This window comes from Rattus norvegicus, chromosome 10 (assembly GCF_021556685.1).
Source record: "Rattus norvegicus strain SHRSP/BbbUtx chromosome 10, alternate assembly SHRSP_T2T, whole genome shotgun sequence".
NCBI classification, from domain to species: Eukaryota; Metazoa; Chordata; class Mammalia; order Rodentia; family Muridae; genus Rattus; species Rattus norvegicus.
In genome coordinates, this window is record NC_141543.1 from 14,184,512 (window position 1) to 14,199,694 (window position 15,183).

At 41.4% G+C, this 15,183-nt stretch overlaps 1 protein-coding gene across 50 annotated transcripts in view; it reads right to left on the reverse strand.

The window, feature by feature from the left end:
* Rbfox1 (RNA binding fox-1 homolog 1) overlaps window positions 1–15,183 on the reverse strand; it is a 1,541,605-nt gene that overhangs the window by 81,618 nt on the left and 1,444,804 nt on the right. For 32 of the 50 annotated variants that reach the window (XM_087571309.1, XM_087571324.1, XM_087571292.1 and 29 more), the window contains 1 exon segment: window positions 456–536. The exons of the other annotated variants lie outside the window; for them this stretch is intronic. In XM_087571309.1, the coding sequence (XP_087427435.1) occupies window positions 456–536 (81 nt within the window). 50 annotated transcript variants of the gene reach the window in all.

Sequence of the window (15,183 nt, forward strand, 5' to 3'; positions counted from 1 at the left end):
ATACGCAAGCAATATTCCCCTCAGTGAACTCCATCTACAAAGAGACAGACCAAGACACCCACTGGGCTATGGAAGTTTTTTTGGGTGGCTTACACATTTACCATTCATTTGCAGAGCTATGATCAATGCAGACAATGGCTTCTAGTTCCCCCCCTCTCCCACAATCTTTCCCAGCAACCAATTTCCCATTCTGGCTGTCAGTCATGGCAGGCTTCATGAAGATTGGCTGGTGCATACCTGGCAATCAGGAGTACTATGAATGGCAGCAGGCAGAGGGATTTAGATGCTAAGGCAATGGAGAAGCAGACATGCTTATGAAACACCACTCCACCTTATGGAGAGCGCAGCCGAAGGAGATGAGGTCAAAGGAGGGGCAGAGACTTACATGGCAAGGAAGATGAGTGGAGTCATATACACATATCACAAAACAAAAAGAGCCACAACTGTGGGCTTACTTGCAGAAGTATATACAAGTGAACTGGGGCCACTGTACATGGAAGATCCCTCCTGGTTGGCCTGGCACAACAGCACCGTGCCTACAAGAGAGAGAAAGAGAGAGAGAAAGAGATGGTGTCTGGTTTGGGGACAGCACACTACATCTAAGAGCATGGTAATACAAACAAGAAAGGCAGAGAAATGAAAACAGCCACATCTCAGAGCGCAGGAAGGTAAAGAGACCAGTGGAGACCCACCCACTTCCACAGCCCATCAAATACATGCTGTGCCATTTTGCATGAGGGTTAACTGAAGGGTCTGGTTAGTGCCATATAGCCTGCTTTCATACACACAATGGGAGTGGTGTGGCATTCTTAAAGGGAGATCTTAAAAAATAGCAGCCAACCTGATACCCATGTCCCAGTAAGTGTCCCCTAAGTAAACACATTTGATCACCAAAATAAAAAATATAAAAAGCACGAGGGAGAGAGAGAGAGAGAGAGAGAGAGAGAGAGAGAGAGAGAGAGAGAGAGACTGACTGACTGACTTTGGAAGGAAACCAGAATGAGTGGGAAAAGAAAAAAGAATAGGTAATAGAAGAACTGATGAAAAATATAAACATGAAACGTCATCTTGGAAGCCATTATTAGGTGTAATTAATGTATGCTAACTTAAACAAACTTTTAAAATATCCATAAGAACCAGACAGAAAATTGGACTGAAACATCACTTTGTCATGTAATCTTGATAAGTCACTGGGCCTCTCTGGGTCTCACCATTCCTACCTGAGAAACTGAGAAACAGGCATAAATATACCTACCTCCAAAAGGTGCCCGTGGCAAGGGCTGCCATTTAAATGATTGCTCCACAAATGGGAAGTTTAGGTATTGATTTTTTCCAAGGCAATTTCCCCTACCTCTGCCCTAAACATTCATCTTGGTGGATGCGCTCTTTAGGGGCAAGGGTGGAAGGAGGGCAAGGCAGAAAAGAACACTAGACATGTCTTTCCTATAGCCTGTCCTGGATGCATGGCCAACACTGTGGGAGATGACTGTTGGCCTACTTGCTTCAGGTTGCATCCCAGGAGCTCCCTACCTCCTGCTGCAGTGTCTGCTTAACTGACCTGCAGGCAGCCAGCACTGCAGTGAAGGCTTGCCCCTGCCTGATTTAAAGGACAGGGCAGCTGGCTTCTTGTAAAATGGAAATTTACAGCAGGAGGAATGGTGGCATCCTGAGACAGTTCCTTTTCTGGTGACACCTTTGAACTACCCACTCACATCAAGGATGGCTGCCCAGAGGACTCTTCGGGAAGTTAATTTGCCTCTGCTACTACTATTAAATTCAAACTCAGGGACTGCAAAGAATGAGAGGGGCTTGGTATCTGTGGGGTAAACCAGTGAGGGATGCTGTAAAAACCTCCCTGCTTTCTGTTCATTTCCCTGACTGGGCCAAGTCAATTTCCCTCATTTATTTTGATACAGCGGCGGGACTGTCATTTTTCCACAAAATAAAGCCTACCTCAGGAACGAGTCCACCCTACGGAAAGGGTCTATCATCCTGTCCTATAACACACCAAGATCTACAAACATGTAATTCAAACTCCCAAGTGTCATTGGATCCAGAAACAAGAAAGTTGATGGTCCTGCCTGCCTGGGTACCATCACCCAACTCTTTCAGGTTCCAACATGATACATGGTACATCAGAGGGTCTCTAACAATTTTCTCTCAAACCCATGTCCATCTTCTCTTTGTGCTTCTCTAGAATCTGAAATCTATTTCCAGGTTAATATAAATGTGTGTGCGTGTGTGCGTGTGTGTGTGTACGCTCGAGCATTCATGCCATAAGTCAACACAGAGTATCTTCTATTATTCTCTATCATATATAAGATGAGGTCTCTCTTAAAACCCGAGACCACCGATTCAGGTAGGCTGACTGGCAGTCCACTGAACTTCTAATGTGGGTCCTGGGGATCTGAACTCAGGCCCTCATGTTTCTTTTGCATGTATTTTATAAGCTGAGCTATTTCCCCATTATTCACAAAACAAAAGTTTCATTAAAATCTGAAACCCATCTCTTCTTCCAATCACAATGTCTCCTAATGCTATTCTTGCCATTCAAGAAAAAGTAACTTAACTGCATCACACTTGTCTTATACTTGGACCTGAAGAGGAGCCATCCATCCTTCTTTCTCCTTTGCACTCAAAATAGTCAGGGCTTAAGAAAGAACCCATGCAAATCCCCACCAGGGGGGAGGGAAGAGTTCTAAAATCAGTCATTGGCAACAAGCTACCCACCAGAACAGGCCATTGTTCTAGCAGTGAGCCCTCTGAAAAGCACTGATGCATGACCTTGCCATGGGTGGGTAAGCTATCTGAATGTGTTTATCACTCAATATCTTAGAGAGAAATGTAGATTACTAAAGGACAGAGACAAAGCTATGACTCGGAATTTTTAACATGAAGACCATGGTGGACTGATTTTGAGGACAGTCCCCCACCACTCTCTCTTGTGCATCCCTGGTTAAAAATCAATCTTTAAAACAAGATCTTAAGCTTTTTGGTGGAGGGTGGGCCAGAATTTCAAAAAGGGAAAATCATCTAATTTTAGTCAAAATCCCGGCTAAAGGACATTTCAGGATCGGTGGTTAAAACCCCTGGGTCAAGTTTCAATATCCTTAGTGCAATGTGTAGAATTCTACTGGGACCCAACACAGATTCTCAGTAGAAGGCTGAACCCTGGCAGGGTTTAATGAAGCTCTCTTATTTTTCTTTGGCTGTGGATTCTGAGAAGCGAGTGGAGAATCACTTCTTTGAAGGCCCCCTTAGTAGTAAAGCAGAACAGTCTTTACATAATGATTTTGACCTTTTGTAAAACAAAATCTATGCTTGGTCATAAGGTTTGGGTTTTATTTTACCTAAAAACATCCTCTAATTGAATTTGCAACATGCTTATAGTGAGTTATTTTCCCACTTTGTGACCTTTGTTTAAAGGAAAGCCTCGAATTCAATAAAGACACAACAACACAGAGGAACAGGGCAGCACCCATGCATCTCTGGGAGAGGGTTGCTTAATGCAGATTTGTTTTAAAAAGTAGGTCAAGTAGCTAAGAGGGTACAACCGGCCCTATAAAGACTGTTTAGAAAATCATTGGAAGCCCTTCCTAACACAGCATATACATAACCTCTCAATGAGTCCCTTGAGTTCTATCTTCTAACCCCTCACAGAAACCACAGGTCAACTGTGAAAGATCATTACTCACACAGAGTGGGAATATCTACTCTTACACGTCTGTTCCTTGGCTTTAAAACTCTTTGTAAGTGAAGAGTGACAATGGGGGTGAATTACAGTCCTACCAACTCTCCAGCCAGGGAAGGTATCACTAGTAAGTTTTAATGTCACCTGTTAGTCTGCAGTGTCCTGGACATGCAGAATTGTTCTCAGCATGACTGCTGGCAACTGCTGCCACTTGATGTGAGTTGGTAGGGAGGTGAGAACTCTATGCCCTCCTTGCCCTCAGGGTTGAGTTAAATCAGATGGAATTGGCCTTTTCTACCACTGACAGAATTGAATATTAGTAATTGCATATGGTGCAGCCCTTTTAAAAGTTGCCTTTTCCCGTATCCCTTCTGCATAGTTTAAAAGTGACCTCTTCCAGTTCCTCTCATCAGGAGTGAATTAATTACCCTCTTCATGATCTTATCATACCCATTTTAATTCCCTGGCAGATCCTTTTCCCTATTTACATATGGGTTTTCCCTGCAGAAACCCCCAAGGCAGGCCAAATCATACTTAACATTTTACCCCCGGCACCTAGTGAGACACCTTAGCAGAAACTAATTAGTGATGTCGAATTAAAACACCTTTTTTATAAAAAAGGATCTATTTTTATTTTCTTTGCCAAAAATATTGCTTTTCCAACCAATCTGTCTGAGAGGTGACTTTTACTGCCTGATGTTTATGACTGGGAATTTATTTGCTCAGAGCTTAAATATACCCACCAGTTATCTCTAAAATAGTTGTCTATTTCACCTTCAACCAGGGCCTCTCACTGACTTGGAATGTGCCCCTCTTGTCTACGTAAGGTGGCTGGCCAGTGAGCTCTTGGGATCCACTGCCCCTAGCCATAATTCTGGGGATACGGGTAGGCTCAGCTTTGAACCTGCGTGCTGAGGCATTCATCCAGTCTTCATGCTTGTAAGAGCAAGTGCTGTCACACACTGAGCACATTCCCAGCCTTTTCCTGGCTTCTTTGAAGGCTGAGTCATGTGGTTAGCCAGACAGCAACCATGTTTGCCAAGCACTAGACCACTGATAACTTTAGCTTATCTGCATCTGCAAGCAAGACAGTTCTCTTTCTGAGGATGGCCAGGCCTCGATCCAAAGGTTGTCAACCTTGTGCAGAGGACCAAAAGCTTCTGCATCCCCAGTTCTGGGAAGATGCACAGAGGCTATCACAGGTAGGATTTTAAAGTCTTTCTCTGGGCAAAGGGAAGCCAGCGGGACATTTGGGGTGACAACAAACTCTTGCTCATCTGGATATTTCCCCTGGCATGGGGTGTGGGGAAGGTTGCCATCATTCCTGACTCTGGCCTTTCAGCCTGGAAGGAATACATGCCTTTTCATAGACAGGAAGGATAGTGCCAAAAGGTTTAATCTTGGTATTAATTATTAAATAAAAAACCTAGATTCAAACAAGCAAAAAAAAAAAGATGCAGCTGCTCCTTCCAGAAACCGCTTCTCCCATGACTAATCATGAGTGAGCGTCTTTCGGACACAACTCTGACTTCTCCCCTTTCAAACAACTGGAATGTCTTCCTTCATCTGCTTCTCATTGAATGAGTATCTTTCCTTTGGACGTTTCTAGCTGGAAAAGGTTTATAATTAAGCCTACACTTCTTTCCATTCCTCTGGATCCAGAAACCTAGACCAAAAGCAGAGGAGCAGCTGAGGACAGAAACTCTGGCTTTGGAAGAAGGAGCAGGTGACATTTGTAAGCAATAAAATTAGAGATGGGGAAGAAGAAATAAAGGGTATTTGACAACGTCCCTTTAGAGTCAAAGGAACAAACCCCCTGCCATGACCCCTGCAAATGACGAGGCCTTGCCTTAGATTACTAGAATCCAAAGAGAAAGAAGCGAACAACGAACAAAAAGCAAAACAAACAACAACAACAACAAAATAACAACAACAAAAAAGAAAGGCTAGAATGATAGTTCATACATTTGTGTGGTTTTTAGTTCAGTCTCCAGAATTCATGTTTAAAGCCCAGTGTGGAATGACAAGTGGTTGTAATCTCAGTGGGAGGATGGGGAGGGAGGTAGAGGTAGACAGACAGATCTCTCAGACTCACTGGCTAACTAGCCTAGCTGAATTAAAGAATGCCAGGCAAGTGAGAAAGCTTTTCTCAAATGAGCAACATGGACAGCAACTTAGGACTGACAGACCAGGTTGACTTTGATGCTCCTTCCAAATGTCCCAAGTATAATCACACACATACGTACACACACAAAAGGGACAGTCTGTCCATCCTAGTTCCTAGGAGTGGCCAATTCATTTCATAACCCCAGGACTCATACATTTGAAAGATTTTTTTCCATTTAAATACATAAAACCAAAAGATGCATGGGATTCTGCAAGAGCAATTTAAACAGTGGTGCACCCATTCGTGAAGGTTTTGTGTATCACGTACTGTCTTACATGCATTTGCAAACCTCTACCATGCTAGTCAAGCCAATCAAGAACAGAGCCCTTTGCTGGGCTCCTCATGGGTTTTTCCCTGCCATTAGGCCTAGTAATGTATCTGACTGTAGCATAGTGTGAGAGAGGAGGACCAAGGGCTGCATGAGTGCAAGAAGCTCACTGCCTGAGCTCTGCCTGTTCTCTTCCTGGGTTCATCTGGGGAGTGATAGGGCTGCAAGGATCAGTGTACAGTCTGTGTGGATTTTTAAGTGTCAGCCATGTACAGAGTGGAACTCCTTGTTTTTTCTGATAACACCCAGCATACTATCTTTTTATAAATGCACATGATCAGGGACAAAAAAAACACACAAGGAAAAGCAAACAAGCAAGCAAACAAACAAACAAACATACAAACAAGAAATAGGTCTGACTGTCAAGTCTGACTGTCAACTTAGAGCTATGCGATCAGCTATATGATTAACTGGTATTCAGAAAATTAAGAATCCATTTCAGGACAATTTTCATTATATACTTACAACTGGCAAGAATGGTTTTGTCTTTCTTTTGTCTGCCACAGGCAAGACTGAGAAAGCTCAGGAGTCATTAATGCCAGAAACAGTTTAATTTGGCCTGGGTAGGGACAAAGGGATGATCTGGAGGGGTTGGAGGTAAAGAAAAAACATCATTAAAACACATTGTTGGAAAACAAAATAAAAAGAAAAAAATACATGTTTATACGTGCATGTTCATGTATGTATGTGTGTGTGGAGGCCAGAGGAAAAATATGAAAAGTTGAAGTTGCTTCTTGGGCACATTCACCATATTTAGAAAAAGAAATGAGACAAATTCTTTGACTGAAGCACGCCAGTAGGCTAGGATGGTTGGCTAGAGAGTCACAATAGAGAACTTCCAGTCTCCACTACAGCATCATTGAGATTACAATCACAGTGCACTATGCCTATGCCTGGCTTGGGTTCTCTTTTTGTGGGGTGGGGGTGGGGGTGGGGGTAGGAGGTGCATTGACTTTAATCTTCAAGCTTTTGTTTTCAAATTTTAAGCTCTTAATCTTAAATTGTTAAGCCTTGTCCCACATGAAGGATTTCATTTCCAGATGTCTTGTTTGAATGTAAAAGAGAGCACTTTGCTATATTTTCTTTGTGTGTGTGTGTGTGTGTGTAACTGCATTTTTTCTTATTTGCATTTGAAATGTTATCCCATTTTCTGGTTTCCCCTCCGGAAACCTGCTATTCCACCCCCAACCCCTGCTTCTATGAGGGTGCTCCCTCACCCACCCACCCACTCCCCTTCCACCTCCCTGCCCTGACAATCTCCTACACTGGGATATTGAGCCTGGCTTGTTTAAAAACAAACACAATAATAACCAAACAAACAGACCAAAACCTTGATGTTTGGTGATTGAACTGAGGTCTTACAGGGTAAGTAGTTTCCCCATGGAGTCATCTCCCTAGCCACAGAAAAGACTTCTGTATTCATCACTTACTAGGGAATGTTTACCTGCCTTTGCTCACACCCAGTTAAGAAGATCAGGTAGTGTTGGGTCTCTAGATTGGTTTTTAAAGGCAAAAGAAAACCCATGCATTTTCCTCCCAGTAGCTTTATTGAAGAATAGCAGATTATTAGTGCTCCAATAATTATTCACTTTACTGATGTAAATATTTGTCTCGTGTTTTTATTGTTACTGGGTGATTTTTAAAAGCTTTAACAATTAGCATAAAGGTAGGAAAAAAATGATCCCAAGTGAATGACCCAGCTATGGGCACATGAGATATGAGCCCTGTGTTGAAACAGAAACTTGCCAACTTCTTTGTATATGTCCCTAGACTTTAGAAAGGGTGGCCACGTCCTGCAGTTACCCATAATGTTAAAATGCAAGCAGGACTTATTACATACAGAACACCGGGGCCCTTTAGGGCTTCTGACTTCGAAGGGGTGGTGAAGACCTGAATGTCTTAGAAGATCCCTTGTCCTGGAAAGACCAAGGGCCACACTTTGCAGAATTCTTGCCTCAATTAGCTCCCCCAGAACTCGAGGACACTAAATTGAAGCTTCCCCCCCCATTACGGGCATTTAATATAACCTGGAACAAGAAGGAAATTGGGCATCATCCCAGACCTCTTAGCAAGGGGTTCTAATCCATAGGTTCAGAAATATACACATCCAAACAAACAGCAAACACATTACAGATGGGAGTGGGACAAAGTTCGTTGTAATAGATCTGTGCCAAGTTCTCCCACCCACACCCTCTTTTTTGTTTGTTGAGAAACAATTGCGTGTAGTCTAGGCTATCCTCCAACTATGTAGCTAAGAATGACTTTGAACTCTCAATCTTCCTGCCTCTACCACTCAAATCACAAGCTACTACACCCAGTTTCTGTAATGCTGGGACTGAGCCTAGGCACCATGAGTGCCAGGTAAGCACTTGTGTAAAAAAAAGTACAGTATTATTTTTGTCTTTCTCATCAACCACAGAGGGCATGCTTGCTTTTGCTCTGTAACCTGGGGAAGAATAGCCTCTCCTACTATCAGTTGCTCTGTGAATTGTGGAGGTAGGATGGTACACATTGGCAGACTACATGATCCTTGAGAGGGCCCTGTGAGTTTTCCTTTCCTGAGGAAAGGTGTGTGTGTGTGTGTGTGTGTGTGTGTGTGTGTGTGTGTGTGTGTGTGTGTGCACCTACTCTGTTATGGAAGGGATTGCATGCCACAAAACCCATGTGATCCAGTCTTAAGTCCCAGGAGTTCAGAGCTTGACATTCTAAAGGATGATCTTCAAATACTATAATTGGGTTAAATGAGGCCTTATGGGTAGATCCTAATAGAATAAGAGTGCTGTTTTTCTTCTAAGAGGTAATTTGGAAACAGTCTTACACAGAGAGAAGACCAGATGAATGTACAAAGATGTCAGCCATCTTCACAAACTAAGGGTTCCTCAGAAGACTCTAACCCACCAATGCCTTACTCTTTTGCTATTAGCCTTTAGAATTTTGAAAATATTTATTTCTATTTCTAGCTACCCTGTCTCTGATATCTTCTTAAATCTCAGCAAAATAATGTGCACAGCATTCTCTTCACAGACCCTGTCTTGAGGGCCAAGGAGACAACCTACCAGGCCTCCCACATAGCATCTTCCCAACCTTGGCTTTCTGCTCGACTCAAAGTGTTGGGCTGTTTCCATTCAGTCTGTGAGAGAATATACTGTTTCTGATTGACAAATGAAACCAAAGCCACAAAGGGCTTTGGAGTTTCTCAAGTCACACATTTTTGAACATCAGACGAGCATTAAGCTAACACTACTACAGTTATTATCTAATATTCTTATAAGAACCTGAAAGACAGGCTTCTCTGAAGAGCTACAGTAGAGCTTCCAGTACAGGGGTATTTCCATTTATCTGGGCACAGATATCACTGAAAAATTTTGCATATATATCATTTTTATAAATCAAAATGTGTTTCAATTGTACTAGGAGATTTCTATATTTAAAGAGGCCCTAAAGAAAAAGCATTCTGTAAATAATCCTTCAACTTATTTTATTTTCCTAACTTTTGATTTTCATAGTATTCATAAAGAAATGCAGCATTTCTTATCTTTCTTTTCTCTTCTTAATTTTTGTCACAATTTTAGACTTTGCATAGAAGTTCCAAGAACAATTCTAAGAATTTGTTTATAATTTTCTCACTGATTAGTTGAATAATTTTTATTTATTTCTATATTTTCAATTTTGTTGGTTATTTTATTTACTTACATTTCAAATATTATCCCCATTTCCAGTTTCCCCTCCACAAACCATCTATCCCTTTCTCCCTTGATGAGGATACTTCCCAACCCACCCACCCAGGAGTTGCATAAAATTTTAAGTGATTTCTTTTACTATTTATCTGTCCCCAAATTTTAGGCTACCTGCTTAAGAGAAAATACTTGACTAAATATGAGATAAAAATTAACAAAAGTATTTCCATAAGCTCTGTGTGTGTGTGTGTGTGTGTGTGTGTGTGTGTGTGTGTGTATACTGTATCCATGTGAACAAATATCTAGGCCACAGGTCAACATTGGGCATCTTTCTCAGTGGCTTCACATTCTTTATTTTCCAGAAGAGGTTTCTTACTGGCCTGGAGCTCACCAAGAAGGTTAGACTGGATGCCATGCAAACCCAAGTATCTCTCTAGGCCTTCCCAGTGCTGGTGCTATCCCAGCACATTATTATGGAAAATAGAACTCACGTTTGCCTGAAGAGCACATTACTAATTTAGCTATTTTCCCAGTACCCAGAAACTTTTGAACAAACACCCAAAAAGCTCCAGTTCTTCTTTGATCTACCGTCTGCCCTTAACAACTTGTCATTAGGAACTACTAGCTAGGCATGGTGGCATATCCCTATAATCTCAACACTTGGGAGAGTAAGGTAGAAGGACCATGAATTCTAGGCAGGCATGGGATATAGTCAAACCCTGTCAAGCACATCATGGCATATTTAAATATTATACCCATTACACAGATAACAATACTGAAACAGAGAGAAATTTAGGTTCATGCTGAGAGTGACACTGATTTGTGGAGGTAAATCTAAATAAATTCAACCAGATTCCTCCACTTGAGTTTTAAATAATATTCTTTAAGATCAAGTGTCAACAAACTACATAGTCTTCAGGTAAATCTGGTGACCACCAACACTTATTAAGTTCTTCAAGTAAAGCCTCAGCTTTAAACAATTGAAAAGAAATTAACAGAATACCATTGTTGATCGGTGAACTGGTCTTAAACTTGTTTTAATGTCGGTTAATAAAGTTTTATTGACTCACAGCCACAGTATGTACAGTGGACAGCTATTTTATGCTATGCCAGGGATGGAGAGTTGGCAGGAGAAGCCAGAAGGCCTGCAGAGTTTGAAATATATGCTATCTACCTCTCCTCAGAAAACATTTAAAAGACATTTTTAAAACATATTCCCACTATTTGGAGTCACATTAACATCAGCCTTGTCTAGATATACCCTCTCCCTTACTCAGGAAGCTGACACTATATATTTCAAAAGAGATCGTTTTATCAATAACGTTTTATCAAATGACCAAAATTTATTTTGTTTTTGTTAAAAACAGAGTATGGTTTTATTGGTGGTGGTGGTATGTGTGTGTATTTCACATGTATGTGAACATTAGAAGACAATTGGGTGTTGTTTTGAGGACAGTTATCTCACTGGCTTGTGATTCACTTACTAGGCTAGGTTGATTCACAGATTCTGATCTGCCTGTCTCTACTTCTCCAGAACTTGAATACAATAGGATTAGAAAACTTGACTAGAGTTGCTTTTGATATGGGTTCTCAGGATTGAACTCAGTTCCTCATGCTTTCCTGGAAAAGGCCTTATTGACTGAGCTATCTATCCATTCTCTAAAAATATGATTTTAAAAATATGTGAAAGTAAGATGCCCTCCCCATTTTTTGACTCACTATTCAAACCATGGGCCATTGGAGGTGACCATGGAGTAGAATCAATTCCAGAGTCTACATGGAAGTCCAGCAGGCAAAACCATGGCATTCAGTTTTATTTCCTAACACTAGACTTCATGAATACAAGGGCCACATGGAGACAGGAGGGACCCAGGGCCGTACTTTTCACATGCTATGCTCTGTGGTCCTGTGACTGTTTTCCTTGGAAGCTTCAGTCGAGCTGGAATATGACTTGAGGTTCTTTGCTCACATGTACAGACAGCAGCTGAAGGTGTCGACTGGGGAGTGAGATTTGTGAAATTGTATCAACAGCAGCCCAGACCAGAGAATGAGCATCTCTGGGGTGCTGAGCTTCAAGCCCTATAGCTAAGTATGCTCTACGTGCACTGTCCCCCTTTTGCCAAGAGAGATAAAAGGCTAAGAAGGAATTCCATAGTAGAAATGGATTCCACCAGCTTTATATAATTCTGACATTCAGACTCTTTTCTCCAAGTTCCTGCCTCTCCATAGTGACACATGATTTGGGATAATCCAACACACTTCCTGGAGAGGGGCCAGTAGCCATTGCCCCTGTATCACTGAACTTAAAACACCTAATTCACAATCAAGAGATGCCCAGGGAGTCCCCTGGTCACATTTAAGAATCTGTACTAGGCCTGGACCTTCAGCAGAAGACACGTCTAGACAGGAAGGATAAGAAAACCCTACTTGCAGGACTGAAGTAAGACAGGAAGGAGACACAGACAGAAGGATAACAGACTTTTGAGGTATGATAGTGTAATTCCGATAAACAAATAACAGTTGAACAACAACAGCAGCAAAGGTGAAACAGGGGTCAACGTTCTTCCACCTGCTCCTGTTTTCTGCTCTGAATGACTGTAGTCCATTTGACTTTGGGAAAGTAATGAATTATGTCTAGACTTCACTTTCTCTATTTTATCCCCTATAAAGTAGGGATTAAAATATCAAGTTGATTAGGTAATATTAGGATTAGGTCAACTTTGTAAAAGGGCTGGGCAAATAGTTGCTGAGTGGTCACGACGATAATAGTAATTATAATGAATGCTAAGAGTCTCAAATGATGACATGGTCAGAACTAGTTTGTTTGTTCCTTTAAAACAGGGGGCAGCCAAGATTATCATTATGCTAAACATACTTTAAATCAGAGAATTCATGGCAAAACCTTTAAATAGGGTGTGGCTGCAGAAAAGAAAGTCTGAGCTAGCCCAGTCTGTTGTCCCAGACTGGTCAGGGATTACTCTGGGTAAAGGTTCAAAGGCAGCTCCAGCTTGAAACAGTGAAGACTCTCAAAAGCTACCTGGAGAGGCTCCCTGTTCCTCCTCTTTCCCTTCTACATGCTATCGCAGAAGTCTCTTTTAGGATGCTCCAGCTATTTTTTTGGAACCGAAGAGAGTAACATCTTGAGTTGCCTTCTTAAGAGAAAATAAACTTCACCTCTAAATTTCTCAGACAGTAACTACATACAGGTACTTAAATATGCTTCCCAGAGACACACAGAGACAGACACAGACACACAGACACAGGCACACACCCACACAGACACACAGACACACACACACAAGAAGGAGGAAGAGAGAGAGAGGAGAGAGAGAGAGAGAGAGAGAGAGAGAGAGAGAGAGAGAGAGAGAGAGAGAGAGAGAGAGAAAGAGAATATATTTAGGTATGCACTATAGAATAAAAGCAAATATATTTTGGGCCGTGAAAATTATTCTCGAAAATTACCTAGAACTAGGTTCCAATTTTCTTCATTTCGCGTGTACATCAAAGAAGCAACAGAAGGATCCACATGGATGTTTCTTTCCCAAAGTAAAACATCACTAATATAGGGGTGTTTGTGTCTTAGAATGATAAAGGGTTTAATATGATGGTGACTGTACATCGATTAACCTTTGCATCAGATTTGAATATGTAACCCATTAACTAATTTAATCTCTCAAACAATAACAGCCGCTGGCATTATTCTTTGAATAATCCTTGCTTAGTTTCCATAATGGTATACAGTTAATGAAAACTCCATTAGAATGTTGCATGTGGCATAATTAATCCTGGCTGTTTTCTTTTGGTGTAAATAGCTAATGTAGATACTGAATTCTGTTTTCCACTGGCCTTATTAATCTTTCATAAACCAATATTTTGACTGTAATGGGTTATAACTGCTGCAAGGAAGTTCTAGAAACATATTATATCCTAGCAACGTGGTTCACCGGAGTGGGATGGTGCCTTGTGTGAGTTGATTCTTCAACTGCATGACATTTTCAAAACAACGCAGGTTGGGGATCTGGAGAGGTGGCCCAGGGCTTAAGAGCTCATGGTGCTCTTACAGAGGACCCAAGGTTCCCAGCACATAGCTGCTACCAGGAAGCTTACAACAAACGGTAACTTCAGCTCTGATAACTTTGGCCTCTGAGTTTCACTACACTGGCCTGTACTAACAATCCCCATGTACACATAATTAAAAATATTTAAAAAAATTAAAAGGCAACGAAGTCATTTAAGTTTGCAGAACATATAATTAGCATAAAGGGTATGATAGACTATTTGGCCAATTTAAGTCTACTCACGCAACAACTTAATTAATTGGACAAATAGACAAGATCATGCCTTTAAGAAAAGAATACTGAGTGTTGGGAGAAATAATAACACATATCCCTGGATAGTTTATAATCAAAAGACAGTGTAACATAAGTAGTCCTAAGGACTCTCATTGCTTCCTGTTTGAGGTATCTGGTAATTCTCTTGCCTAGGAAGAGGTCTAGACTGAAGGAAATTGATTTTCTGATCCCTTCCTGGCTTCAGTCATCAAGTGGTGGGTGGTGTGTGTGTGTGTGTGTGTGTGTGTGTGTGTGTGTGTGTGTGTGTGTGTGTGTATTCACGAGAGTGTAGAGAACAGGGAACAGCCTGAGTGTCATTCCTAATTTTCTTTTTAAGACAGGGACTCCCATTGGCCTGGAAATTTCCCTGTAGGCTCAGTCCAGGAATTGATTTCTGCCTCCCCAGCACTGGGGACATAAGAGTCCATTGATGTGACCACTTTTGTAAAAGTGGGTTCGATAGATTGAACTCAGGTTGTTTTAGCATGGGGTAGGGGACTCAAACTTGGCTCCTTTGTGCTTGTAAACCACAGAATGTATAGACTGACCCATCACCTCAGCCTCACAACTAATGATATCTAATAACTAATGGTCAGAATATTTATGTTTTATGAAAGTCAACTCTTAATTTAACATCTTACAACTTCATATGTATATATAGTATATTGTTAAATTGTTTATTTTGTTCTTTTTACTTTTTTGATGTTGAAAACTGGCATATAATGAATGTCTTAGCTGCCAATATATAATTTCCAGTGAAGTAAGAATTGGTAGATTCTTATTCCTGCTCTTCTCTTCCATCTCTGCTATTCGTCCTCTCCCTCTCTTTCTCGGCCTCCTCCTGCCATGTGTATGTGTCTTCTGCCTATTGCCTTCCTTCCTCATCAAATACCCCTGGGCATACGTTAGATGTGATGGACTGGCAGAGTTCTCCCTCCTTTGTTTTTCACCTGTGCTTTCAGTGACAGCCATCCCCTCAGAGGATACAT